Below are 17,937 nucleotides of genomic sequence, written 5' to 3'. Positions count from 1 at the left end.
TGGAATTCTGGAATTTTCCAAGTTGTTTAAAGGCACAGTCAACTTAGTGTATGTAAACTTCTGACCCACTGGAATTGTGATACAAGTGAAATAATCTGTCTGTAAACAATTGTTGAAAACATTACTTGTGTCATGCACAAAGTAGATGTCCTAACCGACTTTCCAAAACTATAGTTTGTTAACAAGAAATTTGTGGAGTGGTTGAAAAACGAGTTTTAATGACTCCAACCTAAGTGTATGTAAAGTTCCGACTACAACTGTATGATAAACAGAGAGTAGCAGCAGCGTAAAAGAGGGGTTGGCGGGTGGGGCGTGGCGGGACACAATCCAGATAGTACGAGGGCCCTGGTTAGTCAGGCTTTTTGAGAAATTTTGTACATGAATGTATAGTTAAAGTTACTATGCATAGATAATAAACAGAGTGTAGCAGCGGGGAGGAGGGGGGGGGGGCACACAATGGAAATAGTCTGGGTAGCCATTTGATTACCTGTTCAGGAGTCTTATGGCTTGGGGGTTAAAGCTGTTGATAAGCCTTTTGGTCTTAGACTTGGCGCTCCAGTACCGCTTGCCATGCCATGCGGTAGTAGAGAACAGTCTATGACTGGAGTGGCTGGGGTCTATGACAATTTGTAGGGCCTTCCTCTGACACCGCCTGGTGTAGAGGTCCTGGATGGCAGGCAGCTTAGCCCCAGTGATGTACTGGGCCGTACGCACTACCCTTTGTAGTGCCTTGCGTTCGGAGGCCGAGCAGTTGCCATACCAGGCAGCGATGCAACCAGTCAGGATGCTCTTGATGTTGCAGTTGTAGAACCTTTTGAGGATCTGAGGACCCATGGCAAATATGTTTAGTTTCCTGAGGGGGAATAGGCTTTGTCATGCCCTCTTCACGACTGTCGTGGTGTGTTTTGACCATTCTAGTTTGTTGGTGATGTGGACACCAAGGAACTTGAAGCTCTCAACCTGCTCCACTACAGCCCCATCAATGAGAATGGGGCCGTGCTCAGTCCTCCTTTTCCTGTAGTCCACTATCATTTCCTTGTCATGTTTATATTGAGGGATAGTTTGTTATTCTGGCACCACCCGGCCAGGTCTCTGACCTCCTCCTTATAGGCTGTCTTGTTAGTGATCAGGCCTACCACTGTTGTGTCATCGGCAAACTTAATGATGGTGTTGGAGTTGTTCCTGGCCACGCAGTTTTGGGTGAACAGGGAGTACAGGAGGGGACTGACCACGCACCGCTGTGGGGCTACAGTGTTGAGGATCAGAGTGGCGGATGTGTTCCTACCTACCCTCACCACCTGGGGGCGGCCCATCAGGAAGTCCAGGATCCAGTTGCAAAGGGAGGTGTTTAGTCCCAGGATCCTTAGCTTATTGATGAGCTTTGAGGGCACTATGGTGTTGAACACCGAGCTGTAGTCAATTAATAGCATTCTCACGTAGGTTTTCCTTTCGTCCAGGTGGGAAAGGGTAGTGTGGAGTGCAATAGAGATTGCATCATCTGTGGATCTGTTTGGGCGGTATGCAAATTAATGTGAGCCGTTACCAGCCTTTCAAAGCACTTCATGGCTACGGACGTGAGTGCTACGGGTCTGTAGTCATTTAGGCAGATTATTTTAGTGTTCTTGGGCACAGGGACTATGGTGGTCTGCTTTAACATGTTGGGATTTTAAACTCAATCAGGGACTTGGTGAAGACACCTGCCAGTTGGTCAGCACATGCTCGGAGTACACATCCTGGTAATCCGTCTGGCCCCACGGCCTTGTGAATGTTGACCTGTTTAAAGGTCTTACTCAAGTAGGCTACAGTCGTCCAGAACAGCTGATGCTCTCATGCATGTCTCAGTGTTGCTGGCCTCGAAGCAATCAAAAAAGTGATTTAGCCCGTCTGGTAGGCTTGTGTCACTGGGCAGCTCGCGGCTGTGCTTCCCTTTGTAATCTGTAATAGTTTGCAGGCCCTGCCACATAAGACGAGCGTCGGAGCCGGTGTTGTCCGATTCAGCCTTAGTCCTGTATTGACGCTTTGCATGTTTGATGGTTCGTCATAGGGCATAGCAGGATTTCTTATAAGCTTCTGGGTTAGAGTCCCGCACCTTGAAAGTGGCGGCTCGACCCTTTAGCTCAGTGCAAGTGTTGCCTGTAATCCATGGCTTATGTTTGGGGTATGTAGGTACAGTCACTGTGGGGACAACGTCATCGATACACTTATTGATGAAGCCAGTGACTGATGTGGTGTACTCCTCAATGCCATCGGAAGAATCCCGGAACATTTTCCAGTCTGTGCTAGCAAAACAGTCCTGTAGTTTAGCATCTGCTTCATCTGACCACTTTTTTATAGACCGAGTCACTGGTGCTTCCGGCTTTAATTTTTGCTTGTAAGCAGGAATCAGGAGGATAGAATTGTGGTCAGATTTGCCGAATGGAGGGTGAGGGAGAGCTTTGTATGCATCTCTGTGTGTGGAGTACAGGTGATCTAGAATTTATTTTCCCTCTGGTTGCGCATTTAACATACTGATAGAAATTAGGTAAAACTGATTTAAGTTTCCCTGCAATAAAGTCCCCGGCCGCTAGGAGCGCCGTCTCTGGGTGTGCAGTTTCCTGTTTGCTTATTTCCTTATACAGCTGACTGAGTGCGGTCTTAGTGCCAGCATTTGTCTGTGGTGGTAAATAAACAGCCACAAAAAAGTATTGATGAAAACTCTCTTGGCAAATAAAGTTATTAATACGCTACTAGCTAGTGTCGCTGACGACGTTCAAGCTCTACGAAGAGAACCGCGTTGTTACTTTTTAGTCTAGACTGTCGATCATATATCTCAGATGGAAATGATAACTATGATTCCAGCGTCTCAAACAAATAAAAAAAAATACAGTGTTAGACATGGGTCTAGATTTTCCTTAAAAATGGCAGGCTAGGTGATTACAAATGACAGTACTACTAGGCGGCAGGTAGCCTAGCGGTTAAGTGAAAGGTTGCTGGTTGCGTATGTGTGTATATATATATTATATATATCCTCTTTAAGGAATACCTAGGATAGGATAAAGTAATCCTTCTTTTGATCATCTTCAAATAATATTTTTGCAGGAATCTCCTTGCGAATGATTTTGCCGAAGATTGTATCTCCGCCGTAGATACATGATATACTCTACTTCATGCGGGCAAAACCTAGACACTTCCATAGATTTCGTGCACCAGCTGTTGTTTACAAATATGCACAGACCCCCCCCCCCCCCCCCCTTGTGCTGTTCTATCTTGCCGGTGCAGCGTATATCCCGCAAGCTGAATATCCATGTTGTCATTCAGCCATGATTCAGTGAAACATAAGATGTTACAGTTTTTGATGTCCCGTTGGTAAGATATTCGTGATCGTACCTCATCTAATTTATTGTCCAATGATTGTACGTTGGCAAGTACTACGGACGGTAAAGGCAGGTTTTCCACTCGACCGTCGGCAGATCCTTACAAGGCACCCCGCTCTTTGTCCTTTGTACCTGTGTCTCTTTCTCTTGCCAATGATGAGGATTGTGGCCTTGTTGGGTGTCTGAAGTACATCCTGTGAGTCCTGCTTGTTGAAGAAAAAATCTTTGTCTAATCCGAGGTGAGTGATCGCTGTCCTGATATCCAGAAGCTCTTTTTTGCCGTAAGATACGGTGGCAGAAACATTATGTACAAAATAAGTTACAAATAACGTGATAAAAAACACGTAATAGCACAATTGGTTAGGTGCCCGTAAAAGTGCTGCCATTTCTTCCGGTGCCATTTTAGATAATGTCTCTTGGGCGAAAGAACAGCTGACTTCTACTATAAAACAGTGGATAGAATCAATGTTGGAGGTAGCATCTTATGAACAAATGCTTGCTAGGATCACTGGTAGAAACGAAAATTCTAGAACCTGGACGTGTTTTTTTTGTCATGTTTCTAAGACTGGGAGGTGATTACTTGTGCTTGTGAACCCATTTAGTTCTATATTGTAACCTGTGAAATACTATTTGACTGTGTATATGTGCTATATTGGAAGATATGTTATGATGTCAAGCTCAATGTTTTTATGCTGTACAATGTTTTATTTTTGTTTTATTTGTTTATTTGTGGAAAAAAGGAAACAATAAATACAACTTTAATGAAAACAGAACAACAACCCCCCCCGGAAATATCACATTTACATAAGTGTTCAGACCCTTTACTCAGTACTTTGTTGAAGCACCTTTGGCAGCGATTACAGCCTTGAGTCATCTTGGGAATGTCGCTACAAGCTTGGCACACCTGTATTTGGGGAGTTTCTCCAATTCTTCTCTGCAGATCCTCTCAAGCTCTTTTCAGGTTCGATGGGGAGCATTGCTGCACAGCTATTTTCAGGTCTCTCCAGAGATGTTCGACCGGGTTCAAGTCCGGGCTCTGTCTGGGCCGCTCAAGGACATTCAGAGACTTGTCCCGAAGCCACTCCTGCATTTTTATTATTTTTATTTAACCTTTGTTTAACTATGCAAGTCAGTTAAGAACAAATTCTTATTTACAATGACGGCTTACACCGGCCAAACCCGGACGACGCTGGGCCAATTGTGTGCCGGCCTATGGGACTCCCAATCACGGCCGGTTGTGATACAGCCTGGATTCGAACAAGGGTGTCTGTAGTGACGCCTCTTGAAGACCGCTGCGCCACTTTGGCTGTGTCTTGGCTGTGTGCTTAGGGTCGTTTTCCTGTTGGAAGGTGAACCTTAGCCCCAGTCTGAGGTCCTGAGCTCTCTGGAGCAGGTTTTCATCAATAATCTCTCTGTACTTTGCTCCTTTCATCTTTCCCTCAATCCTGACTAGTCTCCCAGATCCGGCTGCTGAAAAACATCCCCACAGCATGATGCTGCCACCACCATGCTTCACCATAGGGATGGTGCCAGGTTTCCTTCCGACGTGACGCTTGGCATTCAGGCCAAAGAATTCAATCTTGGTTTCATCAGATCACATAATATTGTTTCTCATGGTCTGAGAGTCCTTTAGGTGACTTTTGCAACTCCAAGTGGGCTGTAATGTTCCTTTTACTGAGGAGTGGCTTTCGTCTGGCCACTCTACCATAAAGGCCTGATTGGTGGAGTGCTGCAGAGGTGGTTGTCCTTCTGGAAGGTTCTCCCATCTCCCCAGAGGAACTCTGGAGCTCTGTCAAAGTGACCATCGGGTTCTTGGTCAACTCTCCGACCAAGGCCCTTCTCCCCCGATTGCTCAGTTTGGCCGGGTGGCCAGCTCTAGGAAGAGTCTTGGTGGTTCCAAACTTCTTCCATTTAAGAATGATGGAGGCCGCTTTGTTCTTGGGGACCTTCAATGCTGCAGAAATGTTTTGGTAACCTTCCCAAGATCTGTGCCTCGACACAATCCTGTCTCGAAGCTCGACGGACAATTCGACCTTGTGGCTTGGTTTTTGCTCTGACATGCACTGTCAACTGTGGGACCTTATATAGATCATAAATCATGTCCTATCAATTGAATGTACCACAGGTAATGGATGATCAATGGAAACAGGACGCACCTGAGCTCAATTTCGAGTATCATAGCAAAGGGTCTGAATTCTTATGTAAATAAGGTATTTCAGTTTTTAGTTTTTATACATTTGCAAACATTTCCAAAAAACGTTTTCACTTTGTCATTATGGGGTAATGTGTGTAGATTGGAGGAAAAACAATTTAATCAATTTTAGAATAGAATAATTCTAATGTCACAATGTGGAAAAAGTCAAGGGGTCTGAATACTTTCCGAATGAATTGTATGCTGTGGGGAGACATGACTCTGTATTGTCATATGGCCTACACGCAGGATCACGTGATTGATGTCCCTGCTGTAACTGGCCAGATAACCACACAAGGCCATTTATGGAACTATTGTGAAATGGGGCCATCTTGGGAACTTTCCCCCCAGTTGACTGCAGCATACCAACCTTATTTGCTATCTTGGGATAGACTCAGATCATAGCCTATAGTTTGCACACATATCTTCGTATAATTGTATTAAATATTTGAAAGAATCAGGACTCAAACAACCATGTTTAACATGAGAATAGGATGTAAGATGTCTTCAAGATGTAAGATAACAACACAATGTAACATTTTACATTTCAGATTTGAATAAATTCATTATCAGTGAGAGAAGGCTACGTTTGCTATGCAGATCTCAGGAGCTTGTTGGTATTCCAATAGGCCTATAAAACCAACAACGATGTTATTACCATTGTTGCTTTAGCAAACATCTGGTTTATTAATTATCAATCGACAATGATCAAGAGCTCGTTCATGATTTTCAATGAATACAATTTGACTGCTTATTTGACCAAGTCAGACTTGACTACAGGTAAACCTAGGTTGTGTAGGCAATAACTTTGACTATGTCTGCAAATAGCCTATTGAGGCGACTTATTATGCTTTAGGCAATAATAATGGACTAAATCACAAATTGAGCACATCATTGCGCACATGTCACACATCATGAAAACATTGAGGCAAAAAGTACTAGTGGCAAAATATAACTCAATTGATTGAACATTAAATTGAGTTCAATATGATTGAAATAGCCTACATACATGGGCATATAAAGCCTGTTTTAATACAGTCATCTCGGTTTTCATTTGAAGAATAATTTTATCCTTCACATGTTTATAACAATTGCAGATACTTCGGCAACTTTGTTTTTGTTGTCGGCTTCGTGCTGATGTTATCTGCAGTCACAGACAGACTTAACATCTTGATTCTAGGTTTAGCAGAGATCTTCTGTAAATGAAAGGACGCGGATGGGCAAAAAAAGCATCTAACCATGCACCTTGGCTGCTCTATTAGGGGTCTGGATCACTCGTAGATGTGCAAAGGTTTTTAAGAGCGTTTTTAAGAGCCACGTTACCAATGAGGCCTCTGGGAAACGACTCGGCTACTAAAGACAAGTAGATTCTAGTAATGATCTTAAGGCTACGAAGACTCTGGGAAACTCCACTTCCAAATAGGGTATAGCCTAAAATATTGATGTTAACAATTTTGTGGTGGAACTGTCCAGGGACAGTATCTATTTAAAAAAAAACAATTTGTATAAATACAAATACAATGGTTTGTGTCGATGTCTTTATTTTCACTCAGGCAGGGATGTCAGAACATAATCACTTGTCTGGAGGGCATTTAGAAGTACCGACTGCCCATAGCTGCGACAACCACTTTCATGAACTTCTGCCAGGTTGCTTGGATTTCAGGAGTGAAAGAGGCTCCGAACTTGGCGGCAATGACAATTGTGAGGACGTCAGCCAACACCTGTGGACAAAAGACAAAGAAGGACGATGTTAAGTAAGACTGCCGTTTTTGTTTTACCTTTGTAATTAGACGTGTTGCTCTGATTGTTATATGTGTAGGCTTACATCAGGAAAGCCTAAAATATAAGCCTATTTCTCAAGACAGAAGGCATACCCTGAAATTGTCAGGGTCGACGAAGAGTTTGTTGGCGTGCGTCTCGCTCAGTGACTTGTATGTGGCCAAGATGTTGCCCATGTTCTTCACAGCTTTGTCCAGAGCTCCACACACGACCTTGCCGTGAGCAGCAACTTTGGGGTTGCCCATGATTGCTGCGGGAGTGGACACATCTCCGAAAGAGCCGAAATAACGCTGAGTCCAGGGGTAGACGATCAGGACTCTGTTATTGCAAGAACACCGAAATATGTGGATTATTTTCAAATGTATTTCAATGATATGCCTAGTTAATACTCTAACATGCTCCATTCAAACTTAACAATATCAACTCAATATTAATAGTAATAAGATAACAGGACAAGTATAATAGTGTTATAATTACTCATGAACATCTCCACTATAAACTATTTTAGATAATATATTTGAATGAGGCTGAAGCCATGACCTACCTTGCCAGAGCCAGTGGTCCGACCTCATTGATATCTACTTTGCCCCAGACAGCACTGATGGTGCTCTTCTCAGCGTCTGTCCAGTCAACCATGTTGTCAGTGTTTGATCTCCGGTTTTGCAACAAGATAAAACAAATCAATGTATTGTGTAGGGAGACACTTTGTCTGCAACTTATATTTATGAGTGCACTCCGCCCACTGCAGGCGGCGCATATGATTGGCTCTGGTAAAGATTAGTATTGGCCAAGTGAGCGCTACAGCTCTCGAACTTGACAAATTATAATCATTTATCTGTTAAACAGTAAATGTTAATTTATTAGTTGTTACAGAATCAAGTCTGTAGGTTAGATCCTAAAACCTGGAAGCATATGTAAATAGGCCTATATAGTTTTATCTCGGTTACCAACGTTTCAAAATTCGCATGATCATTATCTAAAACAGTTTTAATTTATCCAACTGATGCAAGACTAAAAGCAAGGTTATGGCAAAAATCTTCCGTAGATTACATTTCCTTCATTGCAGTGTATAAGGCTACACAAATGAAAAAATAGAAAGTGATGCAATCACTAAACATTTGTATGAATTTGGAAAATGTGATAATTTCAGCCAATTCCGGCCTACAATTTGGCACAGTTTCTTATCTACGACAAAATGATGGCTTCCTTTTTTATCGGGGTATTCAGACCGTTCCGCCCATTTTAAGTGATTAATTTCAAGACATTAAAAATGATACGCAGGAATGTCCTGTATTATTTGCAGATAGGTGGGTACCCATGTCCTCGCCTGACCTGTCTGTCTCTGACATTTTCTTCTTCCGATCATCATTCGAAGTCCAATCAACCTTATAATTGGGGATCATATCCAACTTCCAACCCCAGAGTAGGCATATCACAGATACATACAGGCCGTCATTGTAAATAACAATTTGTTCTTAACTGACTTGCCTAGTTAAATAAAGGTTAAAGAAGAAATAAATGTGAAACACGTCACTTTGAATACAATTTTTCCAATTGAATGCAGGTCTTTGAAGGTGGATTTGAATTTTGCAATTTCATTTACCAATGTAAGATCTATTATAGAACTCTACAATGAAATATATATAGTCCACCTTTAATTATTTAACATTATGTAGGATAGAACGACATTTGCGTCATAATCTAGGCCTATACAATTTCAAATAGCCAATGAACTATTAATGAAATATTTGTCTATTTTGGCAAAAGAAGCTTTATCTTTTGAATTAACTTATTGGAAATATATGCTCGGTTAGGCTACTCTGAAAGACTTCGTTTTATGCAACGAAAAAATAAAATAATGGTAATAATTATCTTTATCAAAAACATTTGTAAAATTGTTGACATCTGTTTCATCTGGTGCAATTGATTTAAATGCTTTGTGTTACAGTACAGTCATTAAATTGTAGACTACAAAAAGAAACAAAGTTAATTAGGCCTAATGATGGATATTATTATTATTAACATAGCCATATGACATCTTATTGAAGGGTTTAATATGGAAATTCAAACTTAATATTTCATAAAAGCCAAAATAACGGTTCTTACTCTTTCATTATTTAACGTTAATTGGCTAAATTTCATTTTATATCCTAAATAACTATAAATGAAATATTTGGCTATTTTGGCAAAAGCAGCTGCAACTTTAGAATGAACCTATTGGAAATATGCTTGATCACACTGAAATAATTCGTTTTATGCAACAAAATAATCTTTATCAATCAAACTGTACATTTGTTGCATCTGGTAGGCCTACAATTCATGTATTTACATTGCGCAAAATAACAAAATGAATGATGGATATTAGAAACTGACCACTGACATGTTATTGAAGTTTAATATAAAAACGCTAACTTAAGCTTTTTGGGGTTTTTTTATCAAATATGAATATTTGATTAAAAAAACAGATCTTACTATTGGATTTTGACCAAGATGGTTGCAGTGTAAGGGGGGTGTACCCTAGTAGCTGGGCGTGTCTGCCGCTCTACTGTAATATAAAGGGTCCTAGTTGTATATATAGGCAGTCATCTTCTTCAGTTCATTTCTCGTAGATTTAATACAGGTCAATCAAAGGAGCAAAATGAGTCTGACAGCAAGGGACAAATCTGTGGTCAATGCCTTCTGGGGCAAGATTAAAGGAAAGGCAGATGTCGTCGGCGCTGAGGCTTTGGGAAGGTAAGTCTTCTTATTAATGAAAGACTGATGAGAATGGTTGTGTTTAACCTACTGACAGCGGCCTATGTGCCGACCCCAAATAAGCCTTTTAACATACAATAAGTCAACTACTTTCATTATATTGTAGACAGACGATGGGAGAAATCTGATACGCGTAATGCTTATAAGTTCAGCATCTAATACAAACGCCTATAGTACGAACTATTCTGTACCTTCCTTTGCAGGATGCTGACTGCTTACCCCCAGACTAAGACCTACTTCTCCCACTGGGCTGACCTGAGCCCCGGCTCTGCCCCAGTCAAGAAGCATGGAGCCGTCATCATGGGTGCAATTGGTAATGCTGTCGGACTGATGGACAACCTCGTGGGTGGACTGAGTGCTCTCAGCGATCTGCACGCCTTCAAGCTGCGCGTTGACCCTGGAAACTTCAAGGTTTGCCCCCAGATAACCTATTGTCTGTTTATTGATCACTCTCGACATCAACTCTGTTTGTTGCTATCGCTTAATCCTTCAATATTAACTTTTAAAATATACTTTTCAGATTCTGTCCCACAACATCCTTGTGACCCTGGCTATTCACTTCCCTGCGGATTTCACTCCCGAAGTGCACATTGCTGTGGATAAATTCCTTGCAGCCTTGTCCGCTGCCCTGGCTGACAAATACAGATAAGACCATCATGGTTCCTGCTCTGTTGTTATCACAAAATAAACAGGCAATGAATGAAGTTATGTCCTCTGTGTCCTTATTCCACCACAGTTCACCATCATTGAGAAAGGATCCCTTTCTAAATAGTACTAAATATTGCTTTAGGCGCACCATCCACTAGCTCTCTATGTTCTCCATAACTTTGGTTAGCCTATCTAATACGTGTAACATGAATTTTGCTGACCTCATTTAATATGTGATGAATATGGAGTAGTTCCAGATAGTGCTTGGTAAACTGAATGGACTGTATGAAGACGGTAGAGGCACAATGAAAACCTATTCAGAGATAAACAAATGTATTTTAGACCTATATGAATTAAATATTTTAATAACTTTGGAAAATGACCATGTAATTTGCAGCAAGATACTTAATTTGCAGCAAGATACTTACTAGAATAGGCTATTTTGTATTTTCAACGCAGAGAATTTGGTGGGGGAACTGAAATCGACTTTGAAAAACGAACACAAACACTCATTCTAGAAGTTCCATGCCTCGACTTTCTTTCAACCAAAACACCTTTCGGCACCGTGGCATTTTGTAGTTTATTTTGATACATGAGTATTTTTTAAATGTTGTAATAAAGTATCCTTGCGCATCTCTGATCCTAAATGTCTGTAAGTTAAATGGTTTTACTATTTCGTACAAACGTGTATTGTTTAATACATTTGTTGATATTTAGTCTAGTAGGCTTACTAGTAGTATAATCTCTCGGGTTTTTGTTGCACACCCTTGTTCCTGATTGTTTTTACCCGCGGGCTTGGTTTTGCCCGCAGGTTAGGCGCAGACATAGCCTAACATATGGGGAAAAAGATGACACATGAGTATTTAAATTCATCTACAGTTTTGCACCGCAAACTTTGTTTGATGGGACTACGTGAATTGATGCACATTGAATGCCGTTTGGGTCTTTACCTGACAAAAAAAGATACGTCATATAACACTATTTGAAGCACTAAATACGCTTTTAAATTGACACGTCAAATAACACAATTATATTATAGAATGTTGTGTGTGCTGAATTTGAACGCGCAAGCCAAGCACCACAACCACTATCAGTAGCACTGTCAAAGCTGTTCAAACAAGGTAGCCAAACACCACACACCCCGTCACGAACGATGTGTTTACAATCCAGCTCTGGAGAAAATAGACCACATTATTAGGGTGAGGCACATGGGCTACTAACAGCTTTCTACACAGCATACACTAAGTATTACTTTCTTAGATACAGTATACATTTCTCCCTTGCATGTTACATCATTTATGCAGCAGCATAGAAGACATGTTATGACTCACCTTGTGAAGGTGGCGCAGCGGTCCTTGGTTGGCAGATGTTGTCATCAAACTTTGTTATCAAAGTCTGGCATTTTCTGGATTTATGGTGGGAACTCGGGAAACACAGCCACTCCATTGAATAGCAGGCTAACGTTTGTGGTTTCTTTGCAACGCTTGCAGTTATCCACTGATTCCTTCCAAACGACTCATTGTTGAATTTGCGATTTCCAACTTGTTGTGGAATGTTTATGTCCAACGGCCGATAAGCACCGATACGTTTTATCTATAATTTCTCTTCATTATTTATCTTCATATGACAAGGATTAAAAAGGATTTGTCAGTAGATTGTCAACTTGATGACAATTGATGATGACTGATGATCAGTCCAATCAAAGCTATTGTAGATATAACGTGATTTGATGACGTTCTATCTGTGGCCAATGACCTTGAGCCTTCTTGGATGGGCACTTCTAATATAACTCCATGGCAGAACCCAAGGGCTAAAAAACATGTTTGTATGCGGCTTTATTAACTCAATTACATTTTGTGCCATCCTCTTTCCTTACCTCAATGAATATCCCATAGGCCGCTACATTATGGACAGAGTACGTGTATGAAAACCATCATCAAAACAGTTTTTTTCATTCACATTCCCCACATTTTGGAGTGTAGAAACCATGTGCCATCAGTACAATTGCAGGAGAACGTTTTCCATAAAAAACAATACTTCAAAAAGATAAATGCTTTTACATGTATTTTATTATTTTCAATATGTGTAGCTATGGCACAGCTTCCAGCCTAACAGACTGGAGTTGCAGTGTCGTCTCTCTTCCATATTGATGCTGTCGAGTGATGCTCTAGTGGTACTGTCTGCCAAGAGCGGACACAACGACAGCCAGGAACTTCTGGAAGGCTTCCTGAATATCAGCACTGAAAACGGCGGGACCGAGCTTGGCGGCCACGCACACGGTGATGCATTCAGCGAGGAGCTGTGGAGAGGGGACAGTAAAAGAATATTGGCATAAACTTTACGTCGGCTCACACCGCTATTTAATGCATAAGACTATGTGTCTCCTAGGCTAATTGGTCATATCTTTAAAAAATATATATAATAATTGTATGAAGAACATAATATTAGGCTATATGTATTTTCTGATAACGTTTAGTACTCACCCTGAAGTTATCGGGATCCACGTGCAGTTTCTCGGAGTGCTTCACGCTCAGTGCTGAATAGGCGTTCTTGATGTCATCCAGGTTCTGCACAGCTCTGTCCAGTCCGTGCATCACGACCTTTCCGTGCTTGGCCACGGCGGGGTTACCCATGATGGCAGCGGGTGTGGACAGGTTGCCGAAGGTGCTGAAGTGTCTCTGAGTCCATGGAAACACGATCAGAAGTCTAAAAAGAAATAAAACAGGCTTCCATTACAATTATACTTAACAATCAACATGGTCTGTATCGCACCAAAGGTGAAAACCGCGAATTCCTACAACGCAATTAGTGCTAAATATTCTAGGTAGCCTATTATCAAGTTATTATTTAATGATGTCTACGTAAATATTATAAGAATGTACCTGGCCAGGGCCTGGGGTCCGATCTCATCCACGCTGATATTTCCCCACAGCCCTAAGATGGCACTGCGCTCAGCATCTGTCCAGTCGACCATGTTGACGTTTGTTTGTTGATTTCCGTTGGTACTTGCAAAATGTTACAAGGGATCCCTGAGCTTTTTGTCTCCCGGGACGTCCAATTTATTGATGTTCAGTATCTCCGCCCTGAACAGGACACAGAAAATGATTGGATGAATGTCTTGAGGGGGCAAGGTCCTCGAGTGTGGCACATATCGGCATTGCGCCAACTTCATCCCACCTTTAAAGATAATGCTTGGTCATTTAGGCGTTACCAAATTCTAATTAGTACGGATGAAATAAACAAGTCATGATGAGCCTTCAATAACATATGCATACTTAATGATACAATCGAACATAATTTCAAAAAGTAAAATGTACAGACCTTTAAAGGATTTTGGTTCCTTTAGCCATAAATGCTCTTTTAATTGATCGTTGTAATATTGACATTGAATTGTAATATTATCTTTATAGAATGCTAATTCATGATGTAAGTGTTTATTTAGGGAAAAGCGTAGATTTGGAGTAAACTATTGAAGAAAGAGCATGACTCAAAATGTGTTTTATCTTCATATTCAGACGGCCCCACCCATTTGAAAGTTCCATATTTCTTTTTGAATGATTAATGGAAATGTCAGTTGGTGACAAGTCGTTTTCTAGGCCTTCATCAGGGGAATAAGTTCTAACTGGACACTATTCAATGTGGATATTAGCCTATTTCATTCAATGAAACTACAGCTTTTTGTTTAACTCCACTGAAATACAATGCATGTAGCCTATATATTGTTACAATTGATTGTGAGACTGTGTTGGATAGGCATCGGCAACGTTTTGCTACCAGAACAAAACCTTTCCATCGATTTTTCCATCGAACCTTTTGTAGGTTACAGAATCACATAGCCTATACTCACTCACCAATGAGTGCTGCAATATTAGACCTTAATAGACCTTAATATTAGACCTTAATATTAGACTAAACTTTAATTGTAAAGAAAATATTGAGGAATTAAGTGTTTCAAAAACCCATTGTTATTCAATCTATATGAAATAAATGCATGCATTGTTATGGCAACATTTTTACAAACGAAAGTATTATGTGCTAAGGTCATATGTTGGACATTACCTGAATTGGCTCGGTTGCATAATTATAAAGTATAAAAAACATGAATCATGTCTTGGACAAATTCCCAATCAGAGGCGGAGCCAAGATTAGATCGGGGTGTGCCTTTTCTTGTGCCTCAATAAAAACAGCCTCTGAGTTTTCCACGCTCACAAGCTTATTTTCTCAGCATCTTCATTTAAGTGGATAAACGGACAAGACGCAGCTATGAGTCTCTCAGCCAAGGACAAAGCCAACGTGAAGGCCATCTGGGGCAAGATCCTCCCTAAAACCGATGAGATTGGAGAACAGGCTCTTTCCAGGTAATTACATAACGATGTAAATTCTAGACTAAGTACATGTAGGCTGTTGAAATTATTAGCGCAAAATTACTCAGTCAATTTGGAAGCTATAAACGCGTAGCCTACACTCTTAGAACAAAAGGTGCTATCTGGAACCTAGAAGGGTTGTTCAGCTGTCTCCATAAGATAACCCTTTGAAGAACCCTTCTTGGTTCCAAGTAGAGAACCCTTTTGGTTCCAGGTAGAACCCCTTTTAGTTCCATGTGGAACCCTTTTCCCAGAGGCTTCTACCTGAAACACAAAGGGTTCTACTTGGAACAAAAAAGGCTCTAACTGGAAACAAAAAGGGTTATCCAATAGGACAGCCGAAGAACCCATTTGGATCCACTTTTTCTATGAGTGTATGTAGGCGAAAATAAGTTGCGGGAGCACTGAACGAATGATTATTTAAGATTAATTTTGGCTCACCCGATTTCTAATGTCCACGACAGGATGCTTGTCGTCTACCCCCAGACCAAGACCTACTTCTCCCACTGGACTTCCGTGGCCCCCGGTTCCGATCCAGTGAAGAAGCACGGCATCACCATCATGAATCAGATCGATGACTGTGTTGGACACTTGGACGACCTTTTTGGTTTCTTGACCAAGCTCAGTGAACTGCACGCCACCACGCTGAGGGTGGACCCCAACAACTTCAAGGTAAGATCATTTAAAAAAAATAACACTAAAAATATCTGAGTTTTTACCTGTGTAAATGTGAAATAATCTATTTCCCTTTTTCTTTGCAGATCCTGGCTCACAACCTGATTGTGGTCTTTGCCGCCTACTTCCCTGCGGAATTTACCCCCGAGATCCACCTGTCCGTGGACAAGTTCCTGCAGCAAGTGGCTCTGGCCCTGGCGGAGAAGTACCGCTAAACCGGAGTTCAGCTGTCATGCTGTCATCCGAGGAATAATGTCCATCCAATATTGGCACACTGACAATAAACCTAACTGAAACTCATACCGAGGTGTTTGTTGTTTGTCATTTTAATTGTCTTACATTGTCTTGTGATTTATACTGTAGGCTATATTTGGATTATCTTGTAGAATGTATTTGTCAAGTCAAGTATAAAATAAAGTTAATAGCCTATTTCACAGTATTTCAAAGGCATCTCATAAAAATGATGCACTTCACAATACATGTATATTCTTACTCCACCTTTGCATACACCTTGAACTTAAAAAGTCCCAAATGAATGTGCCTGAGACCAATATGTGGTGGCCAGACATTACGGTCCATCATGGACATTACCAGGACCTGGCTTTCAGGGCTTTAGCCCGCTATGAATTTGGGTCAGCATTGAATCTTTTGCGCTGCTGCAATGGTTTAAAAAAAGTGTAGTCAGCAGAATGCGCCACTTAGTTCATGGAGCTGTGGTTACTCGAAACCCTGGAAGTCATCCAACAGTTATAATCAGGAGTGTAGTGCTGCGGGTGTACAGCGGAGCGACGCTCTGCCACTCCTTAAAATGGTGATATGTCTCGCAAGATCACTTCATGATTAATTAGTATTCTACATAACAAACCGACAATAATAGCATGATAATGTCAGGCTACTGTTATACCAAAAACACCATGTCATTTCTTATGATAATTTAGGATGATTGTGCTGAAATGTTGTTGTTTTTTAATTCTCATGTGGTGGCTGTGTTGATTTACTCCGTCTGTCCTAAAATGTGATTAGTTAGGCCGGTTAGCCACCCTTACATCATTCAAGAAAATCGAAATGCACTTTCCCATGATACTGATTGGATCAAATGGTTGGCATGCATGCAGCATGGACATTTCACCTGTGCAACGTGAAGAATGATCATTATCATTGACAGTGATGATGGCCTAATTTATAATAAGGTAGGCCTAATTTGGTGTTTTAGTATTTTAAAAATAGAACATTTTCCTTTAGCCACTTACAGTATGTGTAGGCATAGTTAATCATGCAGTTTGGATGATGCGTTGTATGTAGCCTATACATTCTAGAATTATTTTATCCATTGATGGTATGTGTGGTCAACTGATAATTCCAGCAGCGTTTTGATTGGACAGCATCACTGCGCTGCTTTGAGAGAAGGAACTCAGCTTGATAAATCAAGAAATCAATCAATGTCCGATTTTTGTTTTCACTGGATCTCCGTTTGGATATTTGGTTACAATTGGTCTGGGAAAAGTTCTCATGATCATTAGTCTAGTAATTGAAAGCAACGCAGATCTTCTATACGCACATACATTAGGCCTACTGTATAGTCTACCTGATGAGCTTCCCTGATGTTTTCCTGAACTTTTCAATACCTTTCTGATGCATTTCAGTCATTTAGCCTACTGATGCGATTACACATTTTTACACTTTTCTCATAGGTTAGTCATTTGACGTATTTTTTACTGTTTGGAAATGTCATAAGGCCTACATCATTTCAACAACAATATAGCTGAAACCCCTATTGGCTTCATTGATTTACTGAGGCAACTTTCTGATAGATTATTTAAAATATTATTGTAACAGTAGGCCAACCTACACAATAACCTCATATGGCGTTACTGACCACAATCGATTGAATTATTAAGAAGTGTTGATGAATTGATTTGGCCTTGGGGAGAGCACAGCGCATGGAGGAAAACATAGCGCTACAGAAAGGGAAACTGGAAGTGATGCAGAGACATTTGAATACATTTGCCAAATTATATAATTAGGTTGAGTATTTGTAAAATGTGAAACTTTCTGAAAATGTTTTTTGCAGAACACCTTACAGAATCCTCTCATTGTCTTAACCCCTGACACGATACCATTTTAAATAGCTTACAAACTCTTCTACACTATACAACATAAAAAGTGAAGGGAC

General features: G+C 40.8%; 4 protein-coding genes across 4 annotated transcripts; 2 read left to right on the top strand and 2 right to left on the bottom strand.

Moving 5' to 3' along the window:
* Positions 1-7,074: 7,074 nt before the first annotated feature.
* On the bottom strand, positions 7,075-8,130 carry LOC106607380 (hemoglobin subunit beta-1). The gene is made up of 3 exons (XM_014204298.2): positions 7,868-8,130; positions 7,419-7,641; positions 7,075-7,265 (listed from the first exon to the last, which is right to left on the bottom strand). Exons 1-3 carry the CDS (start codon positions 7,957-7,959, stop codon positions 7,137-7,139), a joined length of 444 nt encoding a protein of 147 aa, XP_014059773.2. The 5' UTR covers positions 7,960-8,130; the 3' UTR covers positions 7,075-7,136.
* A 1,751-nt stretch (positions 8,131-9,881) lies between these two features.
* LOC106607383 (hemoglobin subunit alpha-like) lies at positions 9,882-10,781 on the top strand. The gene is made up of 3 exons (XM_014204300.2): positions 9,882-10,056; positions 10,281-10,488; positions 10,598-10,781. Exons 1-3 carry the CDS (start codon positions 9,962-9,964, stop codon positions 10,724-10,726), a joined length of 432 nt encoding a protein of 143 aa, XP_014059775.1. The 5' UTR covers positions 9,882-9,961; the 3' UTR covers positions 10,727-10,781.
* Positions 10,782-12,776: 1,995 nt separating this feature from the next.
* On the bottom strand, positions 12,777-13,886 carry LOC106600318 (hemoglobin subunit beta-like). Its single transcript, XM_045720507.1, has 3 exons — positions 13,608-13,886; positions 13,209-13,431; positions 12,777-13,024 (listed from the first exon to the last, which is right to left on the bottom strand). The coding sequence occupies exons 1-3, from the start codon at positions 13,697-13,699 to the stop codon at positions 12,893-12,895; spliced, it is 447 nt and encodes a 148-aa protein (XP_045576463.1). The 5' UTR covers positions 13,700-13,886; the 3' UTR covers positions 12,777-12,892.
* A 977-nt stretch (positions 13,887-14,863) lies between these two features.
* On the top strand, positions 14,864-16,064 carry LOC123743438 (hemoglobin subunit alpha-4). Its single transcript, XM_045720506.1, has 3 exons — positions 14,864-15,083; positions 15,554-15,761; positions 15,851-16,064. Exons 1-3 carry the CDS (start codon positions 14,989-14,991, stop codon positions 15,977-15,979), a joined length of 432 nt encoding a protein of 143 aa, XP_045576462.1. The 5' UTR covers positions 14,864-14,988; the 3' UTR covers positions 15,980-16,064.
* The last annotated feature ends 1,873 nt before the right edge of the window (positions 16,065-17,937 follow it).

Source organism: Salmo salar, chromosome ssa06 (assembly GCF_905237065.1).
Source record: "Salmo salar chromosome ssa06, Ssal_v3.1, whole genome shotgun sequence".
Taxonomy (NCBI): domain Eukaryota; kingdom Metazoa; phylum Chordata; class Actinopteri; order Salmoniformes; family Salmonidae; genus Salmo; species Salmo salar.
Note: the sequence above shows the minus strand (reverse complement) of the source record. Positions and strands in the feature narration are given on the sequence as shown.